This window comes from Orbicella franksi, chromosome 1 (genome assembly GCF_964199315.1).
Source record: "Orbicella franksi chromosome 1, jaOrbFran1.1, whole genome shotgun sequence".
In the NCBI taxonomy this organism is placed as follows: domain Eukaryota; kingdom Metazoa; phylum Cnidaria; class Anthozoa; order Scleractinia; family Merulinidae; genus Orbicella; species Orbicella franksi.
The window spans coordinates 34,432,903-34,458,202 of record NC_138145.1 but is presented as its reverse complement, the minus strand read 5'-3'; the positions used below and the strand labels follow the sequence as shown (position 1 = coordinate 34,458,202).

Here is a 25,300-nt window from a genome sequence, read left to right as displayed (position 1 = left end):
GGCTTAGCCATCATGGGTTATGAACCATTATACCATGCTCTGCAAATATGGTGAGCATGCACATGATTTTATGGAGCATTTTTATTTTCATTATAGTTTATTTTCTATATTTTGGGGGCATTTTTAGTTTTATAATATTCCACTCACACTGGTTGGATATGAGATGATTATAGCCAACTCGGCACTACACGCCTTGTTGGCTATCTACCATCTAATATCCAATGCATACTTGTGGAATAATAATTGTTAAAAATATGGATGCCTTATTATCTTTTAGCTGATTTAATTTGGGACAGTTTCATTCATTTCTTGTTATCAGAACTGGGTTAAAATTTGAGCCCAAGGTTATAAAGTTAAGGTTGGTTGAGACACTGCATTCCCATCTGCGGCATTCTATCACATTTAATCAGGTGATCCTGTAAAACGGGTATCAATAAACAGATGAGATGCAAAATGTTGGCAGTGTTTGTTGCCATTGAAACATTACCATTTTTGCCCAAATTAATCACGAGGTTAAAGGACTTCTAATTTTTTCATTAATTGGTGGAAATATTTGTTTACACTTTGTAAAGGTAATCATATGAATGTGCAAGTCCAATTGAGGATTTGCACTACGAGTGATATTTGAAAATTCTCTGAAAATTGCACAAGTCTCTAGGTGGGTGCAATTCGAAAAAATTTTCAAATATCAGTAGTGTTAATCTTTATTGCTCAAGCTTTCACATGATTACTACTCATTTATTGAATGACTGAGGAAATTGTGAACATGTGCATGTTAATTTAAAAGTTGTCAGTGCAAATTGAGAATCAAGGACAAATAAGCCAACCATCAGCCAATCACAATGAAGTTTCCTCAGTCATAATTCTTTGATCCAAAATTAGAAATTATCTTTCCTTCTGAGGTTTTAGTTTCATCAGATAAAAGACCCTATAGGAACGTGACGTTTGACAAGGTGTTAGCTCGACAGAGTTATTCTTTTTGTTATAGAGCACTAAAAGCTTTTGCGTTGCCCGACATGAAAATGGCAGTCCGAAAAGACTGTGGCGTAGGTCAAAAGATGAGTTATTGCTTTAGTTTTTGCTAAATAAACGGTGCTTGCACTAGAAGAAACATTTATTTCAATGTGTCAGAGCTCTAGATTAAAAATTTTGTTTCAATAGCAAAACTCAACGACAATGATGTTTTTGTTATTTTACGGCCGCCAAGTTTGTGCCCCTCCAGCACAAACATGGCATCTCCATACAATGCTCTCCAATTGTGGGTGACACACTTCTGCGAGTAACGGGCAAATGAAAAACAGCAGAAACCTGATTCTTGGTGAGGTTGTTCATATAACAATCATCTATCATATCCCACATTCTTGAATTTATTTATTGAATGGTTACAATTTTTAGTTTTGATCACATGAATGGTGAAAACAGACAATAAGAGCTAACAATAGTTACTGAAAAAAAAAGAAAACTTTCACTACGTATTTTTTAAGGGGTTGTTAACTTCAAAGGGTCAAATTAAGGTACAGTTGACTTTCAAGCGTGGCCATGGGAACTAATTTTGATGGCAAAATATACACACTAAACACAATAAAAACCATGAATATAATCTGGAAATAATGTGATTTTATTTATATCAACATTAAACAAATCTTGAGACTAAGAAGTATCTTGAATAATCAGCTTTGTAACAGAAGTGACTACCCTCAAAGACTTGACCATCTTTATTATTAGTATTTGTGATTGAATTACTATTCACAGATTGTGACATTCTCAAATGTTGATATTGACAGAATTGTATGAAACTAATCATTGATTTTGTTTTGTCAATTCATAGTTAACCTCAGCTGTTAACCCTTCCATTGAAAAATGTGGTGTCTACATTTATGGTGGGGTTGCACTGCATTAGTTCAACCAAGATTAGCCCGTGTAGCATGAAATTTTTGCAGGACTTTTATTTTGCGGATTGGCAATTTTTTGAGGTTTGCAGGAACAAATTTTTGTGGCTCGAATTGACTGAAATTTCCACTGGGAACTAATTTTTGCGGAAAACCCCTCAATCATCGAGAACGGAGGGAAAAAATGGGGTACAGAAAATGGTGTCAATTTGGATGACCCGTTAGGGCAAGTGCACCGTGACCTTTTGACTGCTTTGAGTTCGTATCTTGTGCCTCAGAGACTGGAAAAGTCTTGACTAACCTTTTATTGCTTTGTTTTGTTTGTAGGAGGTTCTGATTGCGTTTTCTCAATGCAAATATCAAAATAAACATTCTTTTTTTACCCCAATGTATAATATATAGTAACATAAGTGGTTAAAGCCATTTTTGATTATATTAACGGGATTAAATTTTTTGTGATTTTTGATTTTGCTGGTGTTTTTTTTCTGCTGGAACTTATTTTTGCGGATCAAGTATCATCTGCAAAATCCGGAAAAATTAAACCCGGCAAAATAAAAGTGGTACACGGTATATTCTAGTTGGCTTTACTTGTGTCACAATTAGTACAAAACCACTCGTAAGAAAATGTATTTCAACAGCACACTGCAAACTCATTCTCATATTAAAAGTTTGGTACAAGAAACCGTTTTGAGATGGTGGAAAAAGCAACTTAGAAATAGATGAAAGAGTTCAACATTGTTTAAAATACATGATGCCCAAGTGAAATTTTAACATCATTCTTGAGGATAGTTATAGGCTTCATGGTACTCTGGACTACTCCAGATTTTCAACTGTAACCCACTAAATTTCTTCTACCATTGGAGCAGACATATACACCCTGTATTCTGTGTCAAAATTTGTGTTATTTTACAATATGAACACAACTTTATGAGGATAACTAATTCACATATCAGTCTTTACATACAGTTTCAAAAGCCATTCCAGAAGAATTTTTGTCTGTGCCTGTCATCATGGCTTGAATTAAGCCTGGTTTATTGCACAATTGTGAAGTGTTTTTGCTTTGAGATTTACTTTCTACAAACAAGTGAGAATTTGCACCATTGGAACAGCCTGACATGTCAGTGCCATGAAACGATGAGCCTCTGCTTTCTACTTCCATATTTGGTGAAGTTGAGTTACAAGGAGCTCTAGATGGTTTAATCTCTGGGATGTGGTTTTTAAGTTCAGAACTCAAACCTCTGTTGTCAAGTGCTGGAGAAACTGACCTGGTAAACTGAGTGATGCTTGGAGTATTTGTGTGAAGACCAATGGGAAACTTTGCAGTTTCTGTGGATGCATCTGAGCTATTATAATTAACCGCATCTACCACCAATAAATTCTCTAGACCAAATGATGCCAAGATGTGACTGTGAACATACCAACGAAGTCGATCACTTCTTCTTTCTTTAGTAGCAATATTTTGTATTCGCTTCTCTAGTTGTCGTTTGGATATAGGACTTTTCTCGTCAACTTCTTCATCAGTGACAGCTCGTCCCAAACATTTTGCTGTCCACTGCTTTCTGAACTGGCTCATGATCTTGTTAAGACCTGCTGTGTTGCCGTGAACTAACTTGATAAGATCAGGCATAGCTGTGGATTACAAAGTCGTTAACTGTCAGTTACCCAGGGGTTACATTGAGGGTGTGACACTGGGCAAATTGACCGGCTACAAGGATGATTCTGCCTGTCTGTTTTGATCATCTCCAGGAAAATTTTTCTATGAAAAGCTCAGTTCAAAAAGTTTCGCCAGCCTGTGAAAACCAGTTGCCCTCCTGCTGAAAAGGTTAATGAAACCCCTGAGTTACCCACTGGGAAAGACCAACAACTAACTAACTAAAACTAAATTATTTCTAAATTACACACTGGCTTTTGCAGCTGTACTGGGCAAGAGAAAGTGCATAAAGTTTTGAAGGGGGAAGGGTTCAACTTAATTATAATTGAATAGCATAACATTTGAAAAACAATCTAGTTCTGTGAGTTTTCATTTCATTAAACATTACCTTCATCTGGTACATAGAGAGCTCCACTAGTACTTGTACTACTAAATGTATCACCAGGGACCAGCTCATTACTCCTGCTGCTAGTAGACGATGAGCTCTCAACATTTATTGGCTCATCAACGAGTAAGCAGGCAGCAAATTGTTTAAGTGTAAGGTTCAATGCTGCATCCTCTAACCACAGACATCCCAGTGTCACAGGCTTCATGGGTTTGCACTTCCTTTTCATCGCTGCTTCCCAGGCCTTAGCTTTTGCAAGCTGCTGATCTTTTTTATTTTCACAATTCTTATCCTGTGTAGAAAAGGCATCTATCAGGTATAAACATCTAGTGGAAAGCTGGCTTTTTACTTTTTTTGTTCTTTCAAACATATCTTTTTAGCCTTGTAAAAATTAGTTGTAAACCTCAAGTGAATATTATGGACACAACAAAAAAAGTTGGTCTTAATTTCTAGATGACCTCTCCTGATTGATGTCTTCGTCATTTTAAACATTGGTCATTTGCTGTTGCTGGTCAAAAAAGCTGATTGCCACCTACCAATGACAGGCATGAAAGATAATTAAAATGAATACCTGAACAGAGAGATTGAAATTCCTATCTAGGTGTTTGCAACTGTTGTTTTGTGGGTAATTATATTTTTATTATTAATATTTTTTCATATCTTAAAGCTAACACAAAACAGGTCTTAACACAGTTTTCAGGGCCTCCAGTAAACTTGTTATGGCATATTCCCCATTTCAAAGACAAGGGTACATGTAGCTAGAATAGGCAACATGATGTGATATCAACATTTCACAACCCTGTACAAATAGCCAAAACATTAATTTGTTAATTTGCAATAATTATGTGGTTATATCCATACCTTATTCTCTTCATTTTCTCCACAATCATCCTCCTCTCCATCCTCCACTCCCTCGTCATCTGATAAGTAGCCATGAGGAACAAAGAATCCATCATCATCATCATTATTGTCATCATCACCATCAGCTTCATCTTCTCCCTAAGAACCAACATTGCACTTGTTGTTGACCATTCACAAAGCAAATAACTGGCCATTCTGTCTTCATCGAGGGCTTATAACATTTAATTATGTGGTCACAACTTAATGGTACCACAATCAAAAAAGCAGGATAAATGTAGAGTTTTTGTGAAAATTATAGAATAGATTCCATGACCTTCCAATGGTACTGAATTTTAAGCTTTTAAATGCCAATAGCCCACTTTAATATATCAAAATTTTAACAAACTTTTATATCTGGTCTTGTTTTCTTTGAATAAGTCTTATGAGAATAATCTTGGACAACTTGGGGTTTGTGCCACAAAGCCAAAGAATCCTGTTAGAATGAGCAAACATGAGCAATTGGGAAGGGGATTTTTAATTTTTCAATTTGAGATAACATGATGTTGATCATAATCTGTACCTCACTGTTTGACAGACTCTCCCCAGGTTCTTCCTCTTCCCATTCATCATCACTATCCACCTCATAATCAAGTAAGTCCTGAAAGGCGGAAAAGAAAATTTTTTCATAGAATGATACACGCACACTGTTGGAATTAGATTATTAGAAAGAAAGTATATTTGGCTTGTTTTTCCATTAACAGCAAGTTAGATTGTACACTACTGTTAGCATATTTCAAAGGTGGTTTGTTTCAGTGGCATCCACAACTATCTTAAAAAAAAAATGGATGGAAAATTATGGTGGATGTATTCGGTGCCTGAAATTTTTTTGAAATGCACATGCAATATTGACACCTTCTTCTTAACTTGTTAATCAGCTCATCACATTAAAACAAACTTAAAGAAATTACATCACTGACCAACCTTGTTCCCAGAGTCTCTTTTCTTCCTGTCCCCTGGAGCAGGAATAAGAAAGGCCCTGGGAACGAGTTGAACTGTGACATGTTTCCAAGCACCTCAGAGTTTTTCAAAAATGGTTTATTTCTCTTCAAAAATCCTCTCAGTGTTTGGAACTGCTATGAAACATTGTTCCTCAGGTTTGCTGTACCACATAAATAACAAGGTTACTTTACCGTGTCCTTTTTGAATGGGTTCTTTGGAGATATTTGCTTGCTCCTCTTTCTCCATGTACCATAATAAGCTGGCCTGTAGTTTTTGTGGAACTGAAGCAGCTTGCATTTCAGGCCCACAGAGAAAGATAGATTGTTCTTTTTCTCAATGATTTCAATACTTGAATTACTGTTCTCATAATCGATAACTATAGTCCCTTCAGGCATCTTTTCATCTGAGTCACATCTGGGTTGTTCTTCAATAATAGTAAGTCTTCTTTTTGTGTACTTAGTTATTGGTTTTCTCTTCTCTAGCTCCTTCAGATATGGCTTGTAGCCCTCCTGTAAAGAATGAGTCCAAGGATAAAATAAACATTTTGTTTCTAATACATTCAACTTTCTTGTAAAGCAGTTTTTGCATGTATTTTAATGGTTGAATTTGATTTTATTGTGAGGTAATATTGTGTCAGATGTTGCTACACAGGATTGACAATATTCTCTTTTAGAAGAATTGTGACATTGCAAAAATGTGGGTTGTCAAAAGCAAAACTGATCTCTCTTATCACCCAGGAAAACCTTTGTTTTTCTGATCTAAGGCATGCAGTCTTCAATGAACCCAATGAGAGCTGAGGTTACTCAGTAACAATGATTTTGCAATCAATTTCTGGATTTATGAGTGACTGTGTAACACAATCAATCAACTGTTATATAAAAGTGATATCTCGCACTCTCAACCTGAATCTGCTGTAAATATAGTTGATTGATTGATGAATTCAAGTATGAACTTCTTACCTGGTGTCGTAGTCCTTCATCTAAGAGTCTTTTTGTTTCAAGTGATAATTGTTTGCGTATCTCTGGAGCAAGGCTCATTCCCTTTTTGGGCTCAAATGGTTTGAATCGATGAACAAATGGCTTGAATTGAGTGCTGGTCTCTGTTGATGTGGTCTGAAACAACATCAAATAGTAAAAGTATTGTTTGCGTTTATAGAGTATTTCATCTGGCCTGTAAATCTATAAATTATGCACACCTGTTAAATTGCAAAACATGTTTAAAATTGCTAACCTCCACTCTCCCCTGCCCCTTGCCAGAACTTAGCAAATTGTTCTTTAGCAGATTCTGTCAAGTCATCATTTATTCTTAACAGTATAATCCCACAAAAACTATGTAGTAACTACAGTATGTCTATCACCCTCATTGGTTAATCTATGTTCAAGCAAGGACAAAAACTCCCACTCCCAAGCACATGGTGAGCAATTTTTATCAACCTGAACTTGGGAAAGATTCAGTTTCATTTAGAGTTTACTTCATCAAGGCTGTCTAAGAAAAATTACAAGGAGCCCAAAGGTCCCAACCATGAAATCCTGGGTGCCAGCACTTAAGCTTACATGAAAAAAAAGTTAGGTTTTCCCAGTCACTTAAAGGCAAAAGTTAGTTGCCTGTGGCACCCGGGCACTTCTAAAGAACAACCCTGAGCATTTTTCTTTGGTACGTGGTAAAACTAATGATACCTTTGGTGGCAAAGTAGAGGTCTTGGTAAAGAAACTGACAAAATTTTCTTTGGTCTTGAGTCGCTTTCTTTCCTGATAGAAAATATTAATTTACAGCAATCAAACATAAGACAAACATTACTAATGGAGCGGAAAAAAGTAACAAATAGCACATATAGCAAGCTGGTTTTTAGTAGCAGTAAAACAAGATATATAATTTTATTTAAAATGCATGCTTTCCCACATTCTCATCTTAAAAGCTTTGAACAACCAATAGTATACCTGTTCTTCCTCTACATTTCTCTTTTCTTCTTCTCGTTTTCTTTTTTCTTCTATTTTTGCACTAAAACCAAACAACAGTGTGACAAATAATATTCAATATTATTACATGGCTTGTGTTTGTAATGAATATAACATGTGCTCTGATTGGTTTATTTCTAGGGCATTATTCTCTCATAATGCCCAACAGCTGATTACAGGCCTGTAAAAACAAGGTGAAAAGCCATATAATAAATAACGCATTAACCTTGAACATTTGGTGTTTATGGGAAAATCTCAAATCTTGGCCTTGCTGTATTGACCTCGCTATTGCTGGGTCAATATGGCTTGATCTTGTTTGGGATTTTCCTATAAAGACTTCACCCCTGGTTATTAAGTTGTTGCTTTTGATTTGAATTCATGTATATTTGCCAACCCATGAATCACCCAGTCACTTCCTTTGGTAAGAATAACGATCCCAGAATAGTCAATCAAAACAAGTTGCCCTTTAGCCTTGGGCTCACCTTATTCCTCTTGGCACCTTAATTACATGCAACATCCTGGTGCAAAACCCAAACAGGCATACATATTGGCTAGTTCTCTTTGTATAGAACTCAACCGACCAAATTCATGTAAGAGGTTCTCTAGGACCTAGAACTAAACACAGACTAAGCCCATACATGTAGGTTGGCTGGGTAGAGAAGACATATTTTGAGGGTACAATGTACACAAACCTCACTTGCACCACTTCTCATTTGTTACGCCAAATTGTCTTATTACTGTAACTCTATTGTTGTATTTCACTGGCAAACTATGCAGGAATTTTATTTTATCCTGCAACTTAACACTCTATCAAACATGAAAGAAGGCGTTTTACCACATTTCCAAAAAGGGAGAAGAGAGTTGAAAATAAGACACACAACAGACAATTTTTTAAAGAACTTTGAGGTGTTTGGAAATGTTGTCAAATAGGGTCCTGAGTGCTTCATATATATTGTATCCTCTCAAACAAAACTAAATCTCAAGAGAAAACAGAGAAATAAAATTATAAAACTTTATGCTCATTAAGACCAGATCTCCAACCACCACCACAGTTATAGTTTAAATTTTTTAACTTGATGAGTTATTAAATAAATGAGTTTTAGAAAACTACATGTATATAGATGTTTTTACTGAACCACCCTGTTTCCAGAGCATACATGAGAAAGAAAGGCTCTCCAACAAAAACACCTGTTGGAGAGCACTGCAAAAATTGGTTCAATGTCAGACTGTAACCCAGAAGTTAGAGCTGCAACAAGTTCACTTGTTCAGATGTCATTTTTTTCCTACTTACTGGGAAAATTAAGAATCTCAGCCTGCTGACAATGTGGTAGCGCCTGCATATATAGTTTTCTGTACTCTATTTATATCCCTTAAGAGAACAACCATACTTTTTTTCCTCTTCCCGTTTTCTTCTTTCCTCATCTCTCTTTTCTTTCTTTTCTAGTCGTTCTTTTTCTTCCTTCTCCTTCTTTTCTACTCTCTCCTTCTCTTTTCTTTCCTTCTCAGCTTGCTTTTCCTGTCTTTCCTGGTCACGCTTTCTTTTGGCTTCTAGCCTTTCCCTTTCCTTTACTGCCTTTGCCTCCTGTTTTTCTTTCAGTTTCTCTTCTTTCAATCTTTGCTTTTCCTGCCTTTCTTTTTCCTACAATCAAAAGAGAAAACTACTTGTTACATTTTAACCTTCAACCAAAAGATAACTATGGAGATATAAATTCCTTTTTTAAATTGCTCTGATTGTACAGAAGTCTTTTTCAATCAGCTACTAAGTGTATAGTTTCAGAAGTGTTCAGTAATAGTGCAAAAAAATCAGAATAAATGGTGTCACATTTTTACCCGTTCTTCTTTTTGCTTTAGCTTTTCAGCACTTTTTAGAACTGGCGTCCTCCTGTTGTCCTAATGAAACACAAACAAAACATGTAAAATAAAAGAAATTATTTTAAAAGATGTATTTTCATTATTTTACTACACTATATTTTTGCACAAGTTAGACCAGAAACAAAGATACTGGAGTGTCGTGTGCACAATTCAACATAGCTTAATTTCTATATGCCAATAGAAATCTATTTTCAAATTGTTACAAGCACTCAGGTATAAATCTCTAATATTGACTGGGTTGCTCAAACCAGACAAGAAAATTTTTAATCCTTGGACTTGCTACACCTTGTGCTAAGTGCACTGTGACCAGCGGTCCAGCCAAAGATTTTCCTTTCTGGTATTTCTACTCAGTGTGAGTGATGCAGTGGAGAATTCAAGCCTGGCTTGGGTAATTGTATTATTCCTTAGTAAAGACATGTTACTTTATCAATCCCTCTCTTGACATGGCCACAGAGGGGTACTATCGATGTACTTATAGTCAAGGAAGAAATTGCCGATGGACCGAATCTTTCATTGCAGCCACTGTGGCAGGGTATGCCTGTCCCGCATAGCTCCTGTCAGTAATGAGCATGCCTGCAGCAGAGTAGGATCACCCATTCTTAGATCATTGTTTGCAAAGCCATGCCAAGAGAATAGTCAGGGAAGTATTTGAGAACCCTAGGAGCAGTATTGGTATTCAAGTTTTAGATCTGGTCTAGGCAAGTGACCTTCAGAATTGCATCAAAAAATATGTATAGTTTATTTGCCTAGAAAAGGATTCAAAATTCTAAATAGTACACCAATTTCTGTCTGTGGCAAGGGCCAAAAGCTCCGTGTGCATTGAGGTTTTGCTTACCGTTACTTTTGTATTGACAGCAACGTTCGCTGGGGGAGATTGATCTATAATCATTAATTCATCTTCATTGTGAGATGAGGAATTGGATTCTGGTGAGGAAATGCTGTTTGAATCCCTTTGTCCACTTGTCCTTTCCTCCTTATTCTCCAAACCCAAATTCTTGGAAACTTTAGAGGGATCAGTTGAAATCTGTGGCTTTAGTGAATTGTCTTTTACATCAGGAGGAGAAGGTGCCCCAGTTACTAGTCCTCCATTTGTTTGAGGGGCCTTTTCACCAGACTCTGGTGGTTTGCTTTCAGAGTTATTGTCTCCAATAACATTATTTTTGGAGGAAACTGAAGGTTTGAAACGACCAGGAGAAGTCAAAGAAGTTGAAGTTAAAACTGAAAAGGGTAACACAGCTGCAATATAAAAAAGATTTCAAAGAATATCAGTCATCATATTTTTATGCGAGTTGCCTAGCTAGTGGCGAGGGTTGTCTTGAGTCCTCAAGACCATATAAATAGGGTCTCAATGTTATCCAGCCTTTACTAACTTTATGATTTTCGTCAAAATTTTAACTTTTGAAAATTAAGTTCACTTTGCTGTACATGTACAAGAGGCTTTGAGTTTCACTTAAACAATGATAACTATGGTTCAAGAGCAGAGTGATTAGGAAATAACTTCACATGTCGGTTTAATTGAGATTAAGTGTTGCATTAGGCTTGTACAATAAGCTTCAGCTTAGCTCATCCCTCAAAAGTACAATGTTTATTAAAATCTTCCACTGACCTTGTTTCAGTCTCTTGCATGGCGGGCTCTCGCAGTCATCTCTCTCGGAATCATTGGCACATGCTGTATAAAAGGACACAAATGATTGCACTATACAACAACAACTAAAAATATAACGAAGCTTAAATAAGGTTGATGTTATTAGGGTTAAATCGAGAACTGACAAATTTTGAAGGACAGAAAATCTAACCTTCGCTACTCGTTTCGCCTTGAACGCGTTGTTCCGAAGTTTGGCCAGGATTTCTCATAGTTTTAGGGCCCACCATGTAATCTAAACCCCTAAAAGAGCATCAAGAAACTAAAGAAAGGAAGAGAAACGTGAGGAAAAAGAGAAAAGAGAAGATTTCAAGCCAAGAACCTCAACATTTGCGAGCTGGAGTGAGCGCGGTCTTCAAAATTGGCGGGAAGGTCATAGTTTGATGCATCCTGGGAATGTTTTTGACCTACAGGATCTGGAACCCAGTATTTACTTTCGGGAGAAATGAGTGAAAATACATAACGCACCCAGCGGCCAGGCAACTGCGTTGATCATACATAACCTTCCCCTCTTGGGCTTATTTGCCTTCCTTACTTCTGAATGTTGTGATTGCGAATTAGCGCCTTGATTGTTGAAAAATGAATGCTCCCGAGTCATTTGAGCCTTTCCTTTTGTTGGATGGAGAAAAAAAGTAAGTAACCTTAAATATAGACCTGTAAAAAGTTGTAGGAAACACAAGACACATGCACAATTAATCATGCAGTATTATGTTTTCTAGCTCTAAGCTCGACTTGACCCCGACTTGTAGGCAAGTCAACGAGTTATCAAAACTGTTCATCAGTACCATCGAGCTGACCAAATAAAAACATTAACAGAATAATGAAACGGCCAGCAGCAATGCTTTACAAGCTCACTCTGTAGTTGTGCAACACGATGGAAAGAAATATGAATGGGCAATACAATCTTGAAATCAAGACAGAAAAGAAACCAACAGAGTATTTTATTTTCAGGATCACCATAACAAAGGATACAAAAGTACCAAATGCAGCTCACTTTGTTGTAAATAAAGAAGATCACACATTAGGAAATCTTCTAAGAGCGTAAGTTAACAATGGATTGGTCAAAGTAGAAAACTTCTGGTGGGAAATTTCAATCTGAGTTTCAACTTGAAAGTCACCTCAAGGGGGCAAATATTTTATACTTAACTTTGGTGTACACATTTACCAGCTGAAGAAATTTTGGATGCGTTAATTTATCGGTAGTAGTGAACAATCTTATGGCTCCCATTTTCAGCTGTCAGTAACCTGTCAGGCAACTGTCGGGCAACATAATATATCTCTTTTCTTAATTAATTCAATATGGTGTCATTGTTAACTTCTGTAAACCAAACTTTATTCATTCTTCTGTAACTTAATTGTTGAAAAAAGAATGGTAATTGTTGTAGTTGTAGAAATAAATAAATAAAGGGGAAAAAAACCCTGCAATTTTACCAATTGAGTAAAAACAAAAAAAAACTGTTGGGCGACATGATACGGACACATTATTGACATTCTGCGGGTAGTAAGCCTACAATGTTAAGTAGACCAAAAATTGACCCAAAACACTTATAGTTGAAACAGCAAATAGACCATTTGTACCTGCGACCACCTTTTGCCCATTTGCTGGTCGACTGTCGGTAGGCAATTGGCTGACAGTCAACCGATGGTTGGCCAACAAATGGCCATCAGTGGCCGACAATATCTTTTGGGAACTGTTCTTCACTGTTCTTGACCAATTTATCAACAGAGCTACAGAATCATTATAAGATTATTACTTTGTTGAAGGAGGTTGTTTGTCTTCGTGTATTGGGGAATATTTGTTTTGGCTCAGTCCATAAACATCAAAACAGAATAAAACTAGACCAATATCTCCTTGAATAAAGTCCCCAAACTAGTTCATTAACAACTGCATGATGAACTTAGCAGTCAGTTAAAGCTTGTTTCTGTTGGAAAATTTATATGAAAGTTCAAACATTAAATGAAAAATTAACTAAGTCCTTTTCTAAATATTGCTGTATTTGTGCTACTCCAACAGGCAGCTTTTACGAGATCCACAGGTAATATTTGCTGGTTACAAAGTTCCTCATCCCCTTGAACACAAGTTTGTGCTACGAGTACAGACCACACCTGATTACAGCCCACAAGAGGCATTCACAAATGCCATCACAGATCTGATCAGTGAGGTGTCACTCTTGGAAGAAAGATTCAAGGTTTGCTTATTTCTCTAGTTGTTTCCATCTATTGGAAAAGCTTATCAATAAGCAACTTAGAGAGCTTAGAGCTTAGCAACTGCTCAAAACCAATACTTTAGCATAGTACATTAATGTAAAAATTATGCTGCAAACAAACAAACAAAAAATTTCCTGCAAGTCACAAAAAGTCCAAGCCTTGCTCAAGTCAAGGTAAATGTGAACTCTTTTTGTTCTTTGATGCTAAATAATAGCATATGCAGGGAAGTTTTATCATTTGTACTGTCCTCACATTGTTTTGTTTTTTTCTTTTTTCTATAGGCAGCTGTTAGAGATAAACAAGAAGGTATAGAGTAAAATGTACTGTTTCTTACAGAGTTTGAAGTAGATACAAACTTGGTCAAGATATTGACAGCTGCTTGGTACACCTGAATAATCAAAATGGAAGGAGACTCAAATATGCCGTTTTATTCATCATGTCATTCTTTGACAGATGTCACCCAAACAACCAGCTTTAGTTGACCTGTGTAGATTTGTGCTGCACGCCGGATATTTTCCTACAAACGTAATGTGGACTTTGTGTGTAGATACAGAGTTGAATGTTAAAGAAATTCTAATGTAACATCTTTTGGTTTGAACATGTCTCCATGGCTTTAACAGTAATGGTTACACAGTAGATAGTTTGACCCCAACAGAATCAGTTTTTTGTAGATTGTGAGCATCTGGGAGAAGGTACATGTAGTCTTGAAAGTGATGTTGTTATTGACTTAAAAATCCACATTAATTTGAACAAATGTCATTGTTACATTACTCATATGTTACATTTTTCTCTCCAAGCTATGATATGGCTAATACCAACATTCTTCTGTTCATTACTCAAGAGCCTAACAAGGTCAACACATAATAATTGTTCAATTTTATGAGTTTCTGGTACAACTTAGTGATTTTCTGTCCAGTGGATAAATAAAGAGTTTGATTGACTGACTTATTGATTGACAAGTGGATGTCAGTTAAACCAAGAAACATACCACTTGTTAGTTGAGGGAAAAGCTTTTAATGTAAACTTGATGAATTAAAACTTGTATTTTAATAACATCCACTTAAATTTTATAGTTACAGATTATCTATCTTGAGTACTTTACACTAGCTAGAACTTATAAAAAACTAGACTCTTAATAACAAATTTCTTTATATTCCCATTGTTTGGTTCATTTTCACACTGTATCAAAATTTCTGATCAATTTACATGTCTTATTTCGTTGTATAGTTATTTCTTGGTCCTATTACATTTATTTCCACAGTATAATTTCTAAATTTGTTTTAAAGCAAGAACACAACAAATCTCTAAGTTTCCAGCACTTCTTTATTCTTTGATCCACTTTCCTTCATTTATGCATACGATTGCATCCAATTTTCAAGTGGTAACATTTGATTCAATTCCTGACACCACACCTTTAGATGAAAAGAACAAAAAAAACTTTAATGATTTTATTTTAATTTATTACAAACATCTGGGGCTTCATTAAGGTTTTCAGCAGGAAGGCAATATATTATTGGTTTTCACAGGCAGGCAAACCATTTTTGAACTTTTTGAACTTTTTGAACTTGTTCTAGTAAAAACTCTCATCCAGGTGGGCAAAATCGTTGTCACAGCCAGTCAATTTTCCCAGTGCCCGGCCCTTAATTAGCCCCAAGTGAGGTTCTAAAAAAAGTACTTTTAATAGACTGTTTTTTCCAGCGCATCAGCATAAGCTGACATACACAGATGGAGAGAGATGTTGATAATTAGTGTCTTGTTAGGACAATTTCCTAACAGAAAGCAGGTGTCTACATGTGTTGCTTGTGTTCAGCTCGTGTTGTAGTGAAAAGCAGCCTTAAAGGATCAAAAAAGTTGGAAAAATGTTATCTATTCCACTTAACTATATTTTGGTAAGTCTTACATTGCCTTCCATTATGATTGGTAGTCCTGCACCTGGTTGAACCATGACATAAACTGGGGTACACTGTGGCATAGCATACTGCTGTTTAAGCACCCGTGACTTTGCCTGAAACACACAACCAACCAAACGAACTTATAAGATTCAATTTGAGTCTGTAAAATGTTAGCATGGAAGTTTTTCTCTGTCAGAATAGATTGAGACTATAAATCCACTTGTTGATGAGTTGCCTAACTGTTTTTGTTGAACAGTCACTATGCAAAAAAAATTTCCCTTTTTGGGGGAATGTACATGCAATGTTCAATCAGTGAAAAAACAATGACGAGGGAACCAAATGTCTGCAAATACAAATACTACTGTCTGATTGGCTGTCCAGATAATGGCAGTCAGGTTTTTCTTGATTTTCCAATTCAGAAGACAATAATTTTAGGAACATTACTGTATAACTCAATCCTTTTTCTTGTTTTTCCAATTCAGAAGCCAATTTAGAAACGCTACTGTATAACTCAATTCCCAAGAAGACTAAGAAAGGAAATTGGCAATTATGTGACTTTAAAACCTCAAAATTGTTCTGCAATCAATAAACTGACAAGTGTACATTAACAGCAGCAACTTTCAAACAACAATTCAATCTATTTGTGATAATTGCTAAATTTGAAGTGTAATAAAAAAAAATAGAACTTGACCAATACAAACCTTATGCTAGTTCAAATTGATTATATTTTGAGAAAGTACTCCATGAAATCAAATTTGCAAGGATCACAATTATAACAACTTTTGTTGAATTTAAAAAAATCAAATGTATGATCCAAAATAATGCTCTAGTCTAGCCCATTTTGTTACTTAGCAAAAATTAAAACAATCTCCTGTACATGTAATTACCTTTCGCTTAACAGCTACATCAACTTGAAGAACGTTGTCATTCCACCGTACCAAGCCCTAAAATGGAAACAATAATTTATTGCTTTTAAGGGTGAATAAAAAATCATAGTTTACAGTTAAAAGATCGCTTGTACATCATTGTATCTTAAAAGCAAAATATTAAATGCTGCATCACAGGTGTAGACAACTGGCAAAACAGGATGGTTTTATATCGAGTGGATAAAATGGGACCATACCATTTCTTGAACTTTCCTTGCTTCCTCAGCAGTGCGAAATGTTACAAAACCATAACTGCAATGTATCAGAGAACATATTAAACATTTAATTCCCATGAAACTAAGTTAAAAACACTTGGAGCCACTATCAACATTAATAGTACTGTCCTCTCGACTCCGTCCAAGGGAGGTGAAGGTGCCAAACACAATAAAATTGGTACATTCCTACATCTACATTTGTAATCTGCAAACGGATTTACCCACCACAGATGAGACTATTATTATTATTATTATTATTATTATTATTATTATTATTAGTTATTTATTTATTTATTAGTAGACAACTCTCAATACATTTTAACACTGCAGAGGATAATACACAGTCCTAGAACAGTCTTTATTGACTCAATAATTAGCAGCTGTTTAGAAAAGCTTCAAAAAGTAAATGTTTACAAGTACACATTGTATCCTTACCAATCATTGTATGTAGCAAAAGGAAAAAATGGTAAAATGATATCAATGACAGAATGTCTCAAATAAGTTAACAAAATTAACAAATTTATCAGTGTCCTTGTTAACCACGCGGCCATGGGCTGAGCGCGGTTCATGTTCTACCTGTGTTTTTTTTTTGACCAGACCCAAACTTCCTCTCGGCCAAATTTTGAATCACACAACCTGTGATGTTTATTTGCCAAAAGCTGTTGAAACGTTAATACACGGACAATGTTATGGATAGTGTTTTCTTTATTTGTGTGTAAAATATATTTTCTTTTGGTTTTATTGAAGTGTTGGATTCGAAGGGAAATAATAAATATGCTAAAAACGCTAAAAAAGGGGTATTGCGTCAGCCATGGGATGCGCTGACATTATAGCTTTCATTTTCGCTACGTGACAAATAAGATCATGTTTACTTTGCAAGTTTATTTTGCCAGAAGTGACGGTCATTAATTTATTTGCAATTTTGTGAGTATTTCTTGTGGGTTTCAGCAAATGAACCAAATTCTTTGGCTGTTTCATCTCAGCAAGTTAAGGTTACAGTATACCTTCAGGGGTGTCTCGCGCGCAAGCGATGTAGCGCGTGCAGTTTAAGCTGTAGATACCTAAACCCCTCTATCAAATTAAAGCTTATCGAGCTGGCTATCAAACTATACCAAGAATTTTGAAAGAAAGTGAATTGTTGAATTTTTCACGACCACTAAATGCGAGCGCCCGAATCACCTTTCGAAAGCTACAAGTCAAAGCGAGTTTCGTTTTTCGCCAATTTAATTTTTTCCTCGGTTTCAGGGCCCAAAGCGCTTAAAAAACGTGTCCGCGTTTTGGCATATTCGATTGCAGTAAAAAGTTACAGAACATTTTTGAAATAGGATTAAAAAAATGTGGAGTGATCGTACAAAAATCGCTCTCGAAGAAAAAGTATTTCGAAATTAACAATTCCCAGACACGCTTTTGTAGTTTATATGTTAAACTAGCCACTGTCCAAATTTAAGAGCAATTGAACAAATTCCCTTTGAGTTATAACTCTTAAAGTGTCTGCTTCAAGTGAAAAAATTTATTCGAGAAAACAGCGCTTAGAAAAATTTTCTGCTTCGCAAACAAACTCCGCCCACGAGCGCCTTCAACTGGGTTCTCAGATAACTAAGCCAATCAGTGCAGGGAAACTTTACTACCGTTAACCTCCTGGTGAAATTTACGCCCGAATCTCTAAAAAACTCTTGTGTTTCGCAATGCGCTCAAGGAACCGAAGGCAGAGGGATAATTTTTCTGTAGCTTGGTTTTTCTTGAAGCTGGTCTGGCAAAATGGGGAAGGCTAAAAAGGATACGAACGCTAGAGTGGCTGAGTGAAGGAAACAAACAAAAGAAAGCGCCGAGAGCAACTGTGCATGGATAATATTTCAAATGGTCTCAATGAGTCCGACGATTCGTCGATATCGGACTCATCAGAAGAGTCTCTGTCAGCATCCCTGTTATTGCTGTCAAGTTCCGAAATTTTTACAGAACCTTTCTTTTCTCTTACCACGAATATTTGCCCGCCTTATACGATAACTATAGCTTCATCCGCATGGCGAACTTTCGCTTCTTCACTCACTGATGTATTTTCATTCGTTCTTCGCTGTTTTCACTTTTTCGAACTGGTCCATGGTTTAAACATGGTCTATGTTTACTTATAACTTAATAGAGACACGCCTAATATCAAAAATGCTGGGTAGTCAGAACAACAATGCTGATCAACTGAGTAGTCGATTCGTGACATCCATACAGGTAATTCCCGCGAAAATCATCTTGGTTGATTGCATACGCGCCATAGGGCTGTCAATCAAGAGGTAAACTTTTACTTCCGGTGAAAACGTAAAACCGCCATTTCTCAGCCAATATTTAGCCTTTTTCAAAATTTTTTTTCAGAAATTAGAGATTATTCTTCGACCACTATTTTGACCCAAAAATCCAAATTTGAAGAAAATTGTCGACCCGAAGGTATACTGTAACCTTAAGAGATTTAAAGAAAAATCAATATTTGCCAAGGTAAACAAGAGCTTGCCAGAACTTGCAGCATTTAAGTCAGTGCTGGGGGAAAAAACACAACCATTCTAAAATTATTAGCCGTGGATAGCGTAAACCCTCTGATTGTGTGACTTGCGTGACTACTTCAAAGTACAAACAAATAAATTTTGACTTTTCAGGAAGAAAGCTGTTTATTAAAAGCATTATTAATAGCGTGGCACTCGTTTCCCTTCGTATCATTCATGGGCATATCCCAAGCGAACTTCCAGATTAAGACCATTGCGTCATCATAGATTTCACAAAGGCTAGGAGTGATGGTGCAATAAGTAATAACACAGTTTGTGTTAATCAAGTGATGTGTTTACAGTAATCAATGAATCATCAAGGACTGCTTTGGAATGTGCACTGCGTTGTGACTGTAGTATTAACAAAACAGTTAAATTTTAAAAGTGCGGTTATGAGATCTAAAAGATCTTCTTATAATATGTATGACTCTTAGTCGCATTGTTTTCCAATTCCTGTTATTCCTGTTGGAAATTGGCAACTATATTCATTTGGCACCTGTGACACAATCAGAACACAGTCCACCATGCATTAAGGTGTTTGTTTCTCTGTCCTAGAAGTTAGTAATCTCTGGATAAGGGAGCAAATGTCACTGCCATGCACTGACCAATACAATTAAGTTAATTAACCAATCGTGACTGCAGCTTACCCTTTATTTGCACCTGTCTTCACATCTTCCACTATTCTGACATTTTGGACATAACCCATACCACCAAAGAGAATTTCAAGTTGTAGTTCGGTCATCTACAAGAAGAGAGGAAAACAAACCTGCAAATTATGTTTAACTTTAGGCCTAATGTGTCTCCAAAGACAGTCATTGCGAAAAATCAGTCTAATTGTGGAGTTTTGACAGTGCATAATGATTTTAGCTAATGTGTTGACTGTTCTACTGGGAACCACAATCCCAGCCCCCTCCCCACTGCTGCTGCTTCTATCCCTGAGACCTGATTATTATTATTTTTCTGAGGCCTGAATCATTTAATTTTCCTATGAAATATCAGCCCAGATAATGAATTTTCAAGCAAACCTTAAAGTGTTTCTGTGTCAAGAACTCCATCTAAAGACAAACACAGCAACTAGTGTAAGATGCCACCATTTAAAAGGGGGGTTTGTTACCGTTTCAAACTTTTTGAATTTCATGTTGTAATCTCAAAAGGTCCCTGCAGTGCTAGTTCTGTTGAGATCATCATCATTTAATCAGCTTCTAGTAATATACATGCAAACATTTCAGCACACTGATTGGCTGAGGGCACATCAATTAATCCATACCAATTCTAACATAACATGGTATCTCCTGTCATTTTTTTTTTGGCTCAATACCCTAAAAGGTACCGCAAAAGCTCCCGCTGTGGACTTATTGAGGCTGAACACTTTAAGAGTTACCAAAACTGCTTTTTTTAACTCCTAAAGGGTATGATGAACACCCCGGTCCTTTTTGTATGGGAGTCCCCCCCCCCCCCCTGGAGTTGCATGTCAAATACTTGCCCTTGTTCCTTTCAGGGGTTGACAATCATTTTTTGATACACAATCAAACACAGTGTAAAGCCCTGATCAAACAGCACTTGATAGTAGATGGTAATTGATTCTCCATTAACTATCATCAACTGTCATTCACATGGTCAAATGACCAAATGAAGTTTGTGATAGTTGACCATATGGTTGCACGGTTCACAAGTGGTAAAAATAGCAAATCATAGATCACGGATATAAAAATTTCATTTTACCATATCACAAATGTGTAACTCAACAAAGACAGAAGAAATGCACTTTTCAACTCATTATCTACAGCATCAACCAAAAGCTAAAATGAATATTGCGGGTTCTGAAATTAAGACAAGTACCAATGCGTGTGATCTTGGTGTCACTCTCAATCGGTACTTAACGACTGATGTCCTCTCATGTTAGCAATCTTTGCAAGTTTGCATCCTATGCCATTAAGCATATTGGGATTATTTGGCAGTATCCGAATCAATCAAGCACGGAAAAACTGATATACGCCTTTGTGTCATCTAAGTTGGACTTTTGTAACAGCCTCTTGTTCGGTCTCAGGGAAAAAAAGATCTCCAAACTCCAATGTATTCAGAACCCAGCTGCCTGACTAATCACCAAAACAAGCTAAGGAAAATGGAACACATTACTCCAATTCTCTGTAAGGCTGCTTGTGCATAAACGTATCACCTTTAAGATTCTTCCCATTACCTAGAAGGTTTTAAAAGGCCTCACTCTTAAGTACTTGACCGATTTGTTGGTTTTACATCAACCAAATAGGTCGCTCAAATGCCACTGACAATCAGCAACTGTATAGGCTGATGTTTAGGACAAAGAACTATCATGGTGGTCACGCTTTTTCATCTTGTGCACCCACGCTTTGGAATGACCTTTCGTTAGACTGCGGAGTGCCCCGTCTGTTGATATTTTTAAAAATACACTTAAAACTTTTTTATTTAATCTTTGAGCATGTCAATCTAGTTCTTTGTTTGCCTTTTATCCTGGATCCTAAATTATTACTATTTTTGTAAGAGTATTGAGATTTTACTGATGTAATATACTAGAAATAAATTATTATTATTAATTTTAAAGGCTCCTTATTTCAAATCACATTACTAAATCATTTTTGATACACAACTCAAACCATTGGGAGGACTCGCATCTCAAAATCATGAAGAATAGAGAGGTGAAAATCACAAATATCGGTTAGTAATTCAAGTTCTTCACGGGTCATGCAAAAAAGGAGAGTCAAGAGTGGGACATTTAAATTGGTGGCAGAATTGGAAGTTGCATGAACTTAGGGCAGCCATAATTCTAACGAGCCTGCTGGGAAAACAGCCAACCAAAAAACTATCATGAACTATCAAACACATGGTCAAACTGAAAAAAAACTATCATTGACAGTCATAACGAATTTGAACAAGCTTAAAGTGAATGATAGTTGATGATAGTTGATGATAACACATGATAGTTGGTGGTCAAACAGAAGTTCGCACAACAACTATCATCAACTATTGTTGACTATCACAAGCCTTTTTTGGCCACTCTGAGGGCTTAATAGTTACTTTGTGTTTGAAATTTTCACAACTTAACAGTCATATTATGTTTCCAAAACAAGCCACAATTAAACAGGAAATAGCTGTCAATAAATTATTTTTGAAATTGAACCAAATCTAGAACCACACCCAGTGAACTGGATTCTCATCCCGGGGGTACTCCCCAAAGTTTTTGGTGGGGGTGTGTGACCCAAACCTTGAAACTTGTATCCTATTTCAGACCAAAATCTGTAATTTTCCAGCAAAAAATAGATACCCATTTCAGACCTCCAAAATTTGGCTCTGACTGCAATAACGCAATGACTACAGCTAACCAGAATTGGCTTGCATTTGTATAAACCTTTGAGAAGGGCTAAAAGATCTGCCTTACAAACAAATTATACCCAAATATGCTAACCCAGAGTGAAACACATACCCTATTTCAGACCAAAAAAGTCAAAATTTATACCCTTTTTCAGACCCAAACTGCTCAAGAACCATACCCTTTGGGACCTTACATAGCCATATAGCCCCCCCCCCCCCCCCCAGGATTCTGGGGTGTTTTCCAAAATTGCCGAGAAGCATCCCTATGGCTGTCACTTTTAGTTTCTCCTCTTTGGGGAGGGAAGGGGTGAGGGTATGTTCTCAATAGCTGATGGTAAAATTTCTTATTATTTATCTTACCTTATTGGGTATGCCACGAACAAACACTCGATTTAAAACTTGAATTCCATGTTCTGTCCATACTTCAAGAGGAGATCTAGAATTATGTGAAGAGCTGTCATACTTGTATGAAACCTGCATCCTGTATAATAGGAAAAAGAGACTTGTTTGAACTGTGAGTAAAAAGGAGCTAACTATGTTCCTAAGCAGCTTATTAGGCCAAAACTTTTAAAGTTGTGGGCTGATGCTAACAAAATTAACAAGAATTATCAGAGTTAACTAGTTGTTAACTCCATTCAGACTTGGGCGGTTTTCTTTTATCTTCTGAGGGTTAAATAGGGCTACACATAGTTAAAGATCTTTAAATATTTTGGTAATCAGCTGGAATGGGTTTATTGTCACGTTCCACTCCGTCGCGTTATTCAACCCAGTCTCTTTCCGAACAGCACTGAAAGAACGCGTGACACGATTTTTCCCGGTGAAAGGAACTCGGAACGTGATGGCGAATGCTACTTTTATCGCGACAAACTTATATTTCCCTGGACAGAATCACACATATTTATGTTCAAAGAACATTTCCCTCTTTAGTAGAAAGCAAAATGCAACCCGCGTCTGATTATTCAGCGTACGATTAACTGTTAAAATTCTGTACAAAGAGGTTTTAAAACCTATATTGACAGCTTCGTGCAGCAATATACATTTTCTGTTCTTGTGAATTTCGTAAAAAATATATCTCTCACCAACTTCTTTTTGTAAATTAAAACATAGCGATCAAATCATTTCCGATACTCCAGAAACAAAACCAATATATTGCAGGCACAATAGAACCAATAAAGTCGAAATAGTGTAAATGAACATGAAATATTTTGTAACCCATTTAACATCGAACTAGCGATCAAATCATCTCCGTCACTCCAGAAACAAAACTAAAATATTGTAGGCACAATAAAACCAATAAAGTCGAAATAGTGTAAATGAACATGAAATATTTCGTAAGTCATTTAACATCGAACTAGTAGAATGAATAGCTGTTGAAAGTAATTAACGACATTTTCCCGCCAAAACCGCATACAAGTTCCAGGTTTTGCCCAATTTGCATGGCAAGGAAATTTCGTCCGAATTGGAGACAACAAATCCTTGCAAGTCACCGTATTTTGTACTTTATTTTGCCTACTTTTGACTGATTCCTTTTAAGAGGTGATTATTTGAAACGGAAATAAAACAGGGCTAGATTTTTGCAGCAAAGATCTAATTTATTACACACTTACCCAGACGATCCATCCAAAACTGATCTGTCTCATTTTTGCGAATTTTATTTTTGTTTTCACGCAGTGGCACTTCTTGAGGAAAGTTGTTGTATAAAAATGTACAAAAAAAATGATTTGATTACTTACTTTTTACGATGTAAAAGCCCTCGACGCACCACCTTAACTCTTCAGTGCAAACCGTGGAAATACCCAGACCAGATAATTCCCACAGATGTCGTAGAAATAAATTATGCACCACGTGAACTTACAATTCAACTTGTAAATTTATTCACGCCTTTTTTCAATCAAAAGCAGTTTACTTTCTCATCTTTTGAATGAAAACAGTAATTATCATGTAAGTTTTTAGTAATTCTTCGACTAGGTTGTTCCCTGCATCAAAAAGAAAACAAAGAACACTTTTTGCGCCGTTTCTCCGTTTTTCACTTCGGCGTGCTCAAAACTCAAACCCCTGTTCCCGGGAACGAGGCTAATGTGACGTGAGACTAGTGGGCGCGATAAAAGTCCAGTCCACCTTTTGGTTGTCCCAGTGTCTGTGAGGGTTTTTGTATTGTCTTTACCCCTATTAAACGGCCACCCAAAATTTAACACACGTAATTTAGCTTTGTTTTGGAAAAGGTGGTGACAAGTGGTGACAGATAAGAGTTAGAAATAGATGACGAGAGACACACGTTTATCACGATTATCTTGGATTGGGGGTGTGTCTACCCTTCCGCAAAAAAGGTGGATGTGACGTGGAGGTCGCGAGGTACCTGCTGTATAACATTTACAGTATAGTGGTATAGAGCTACAGATTTTTGCCTATCTCAAACGAAACTTAATTCGCTGACCAGAAGAAGGCGGGAATAATTCGACTTATTTGAGATTCTCTCTTGGTGACAAAAAGGCAAAATGGCACTCCCAGTGCGGATAAGAGTCAATAAGGGATGCAGGTGCCTGCAAGGTTTAATCCTTACACTTATTGAGAGTCATATTAAGGCTGATCTGATCGCTATTTAGTTTTAAACACGTCCACAACAAGTTGAGGCTAAGTCGCGCAAGTTTAGGCAATTTTATAATGAACGGCCGCTCATAGAAATATCCAACTGAAATATTTACAACAAAAACGCGAAAGAGACACAAAAAAAGCCAAAGGGGGACATAGATGGGTATAACTGGAGAAAAAGGAGCAGCATTCAGTGTGGTGAATTTCTTCAAGATATCCCGATTTGCACAGAAGTGTCACTGATTTCAGTGACTTGTCGTGCGGCCGTGATTTTGCCAATAAACAACACTGCAGAAGTTAAGAGCTTAAAATTAACGAAAACAAACAAACAAAGCAAACAAAGCAGTGGAACAGGGTCTAGACAGCC

General features: G+C 36.6%; 4 protein-coding genes across 4 annotated transcripts in view; 2 read left to right on the top strand and 2 right to left on the bottom strand.

The window, feature by feature from the left end:
• LOC145460697 (cation channel sperm-associated protein 2-like) overlaps nt 1-25,300 on the top strand; it is a 260,280-nt gene that overhangs the window by 19,327 nt on the left and 215,653 nt on the right. The gene's annotated exons all lie outside the window — the stretch shown is intronic.
• On the bottom strand, nt 135-11,599 carry LOC145460325 (uncharacterized). The gene is made up of 13 exons (XM_081445102.1): nt 11,388-11,599; nt 11,198-11,260; nt 10,427-10,827; nt 9,550-9,609; nt 9,108-9,358; nt 7,702-7,762; nt 7,441-7,512; nt 6,724-6,876; nt 5,956-6,273; nt 5,346-5,423; nt 4,787-4,924; nt 3,929-4,217; nt 135-3,518 (listed from the first exon to the last, which is right to left on the bottom strand). The coding sequence occupies exons 1-13, from the start codon at nt 11,461-11,463 to the stop codon at nt 2,839-2,841; spliced, it is 2,640 nt and encodes an 879-aa protein (XP_081301228.1). The 5' UTR covers nt 11,464-11,599; the 3' UTR covers nt 135-2,838.
• On the top strand, nt 11,701-14,385 carry LOC145460659 (DNA-directed RNA polymerase II subunit RPB11-a-like). The gene is made up of 4 exons (XM_081445546.1): nt 11,701-11,865; nt 12,185-12,274; nt 13,248-13,422; nt 13,723-14,385. Exons 1-4 carry the CDS (start codon nt 11,813-11,815, stop codon nt 13,756-13,758), a joined length of 354 nt encoding a protein of 117 aa, XP_081301672.1. The 5' UTR covers nt 11,701-11,812; the 3' UTR covers nt 13,759-14,385.
• LOC145460634 (uncharacterized) lies at nt 14,629-25,253 on the bottom strand. The gene is made up of 6 exons (XM_081445512.1): nt 22,705-25,253; nt 19,647-19,741; nt 16,457-16,511; nt 16,221-16,277; nt 15,342-15,446; nt 14,629-14,853 (listed from the first exon to the last, which is right to left on the bottom strand). The coding sequence occupies exons 1-6, from the start codon at nt 22,822-22,824 to the stop codon at nt 14,791-14,793; spliced, it is 495 nt and encodes a 164-aa protein (XP_081301638.1). The 5' UTR covers nt 22,825-25,253; the 3' UTR covers nt 14,629-14,790.

Bases quoted from the DNA above. Each gene is read 5' to 3' on its own strand.
- LOC145460325 (XM_081445102.1), bottom strand. From the start codon at position 11,463: ATGGTGGGCCCTAAAACTATGAGAAATCCTGGCCAAACTTCGGAACAA. The intron at 6,877-7,440 runs GTATCATTAGTT...ATGTTGTTTCAG, and splicing joins CCTCTACTTTGCCACCAAAG to ACCACATCAACAGAGACCAG. The intron at 5,424-5,955 runs GTAAAGTAACCT...TCCGCCTTTCAG, and splicing joins ACCCATTCAAAAAGGACACG to GACTTACTTGATTATGAGGT.
- LOC145460659 (XM_081445546.1), top strand. From the start codon at position 11,813: ATGAATGCTCCCGAGTCATTTGAGCCTTTCCTTTTGTTGGATGGAGAA. The intron at 11,866-12,184 runs GTAAGTAACCTT...TTTTATTTTCAG, and splicing joins TTGTTGGATGGAGAAAAAAA to GATCACCATAACAAAGGATA. The intron at 12,275-13,247 runs GTAAGTTAACAA...CTACTCCAACAG, and splicing joins TTAGGAAATCTTCTAAGAGC to GCAGCTTTTACGAGATCCAC.
- LOC145460634 (XM_081445512.1), bottom strand. From the start codon at position 22,824: ATGCAGGTTTCATACAAGTATGACAGCTCTTCACATAATTCTAGATCT. The intron at 15,447-16,220 runs GTAATTACATGT...TGTGTGTTTCAG, and splicing joins ATGTAGCTGTTAAGCGAAAG to GCAAAGTCACGGGTGCTTAA. The intron at 14,854-15,341 runs GTAAGACTTACC...TTTCATCTAAAG, and splicing joins CAATCATAATGGAAGGCAAT to GTGTGGTGTCAGGAATTGAA.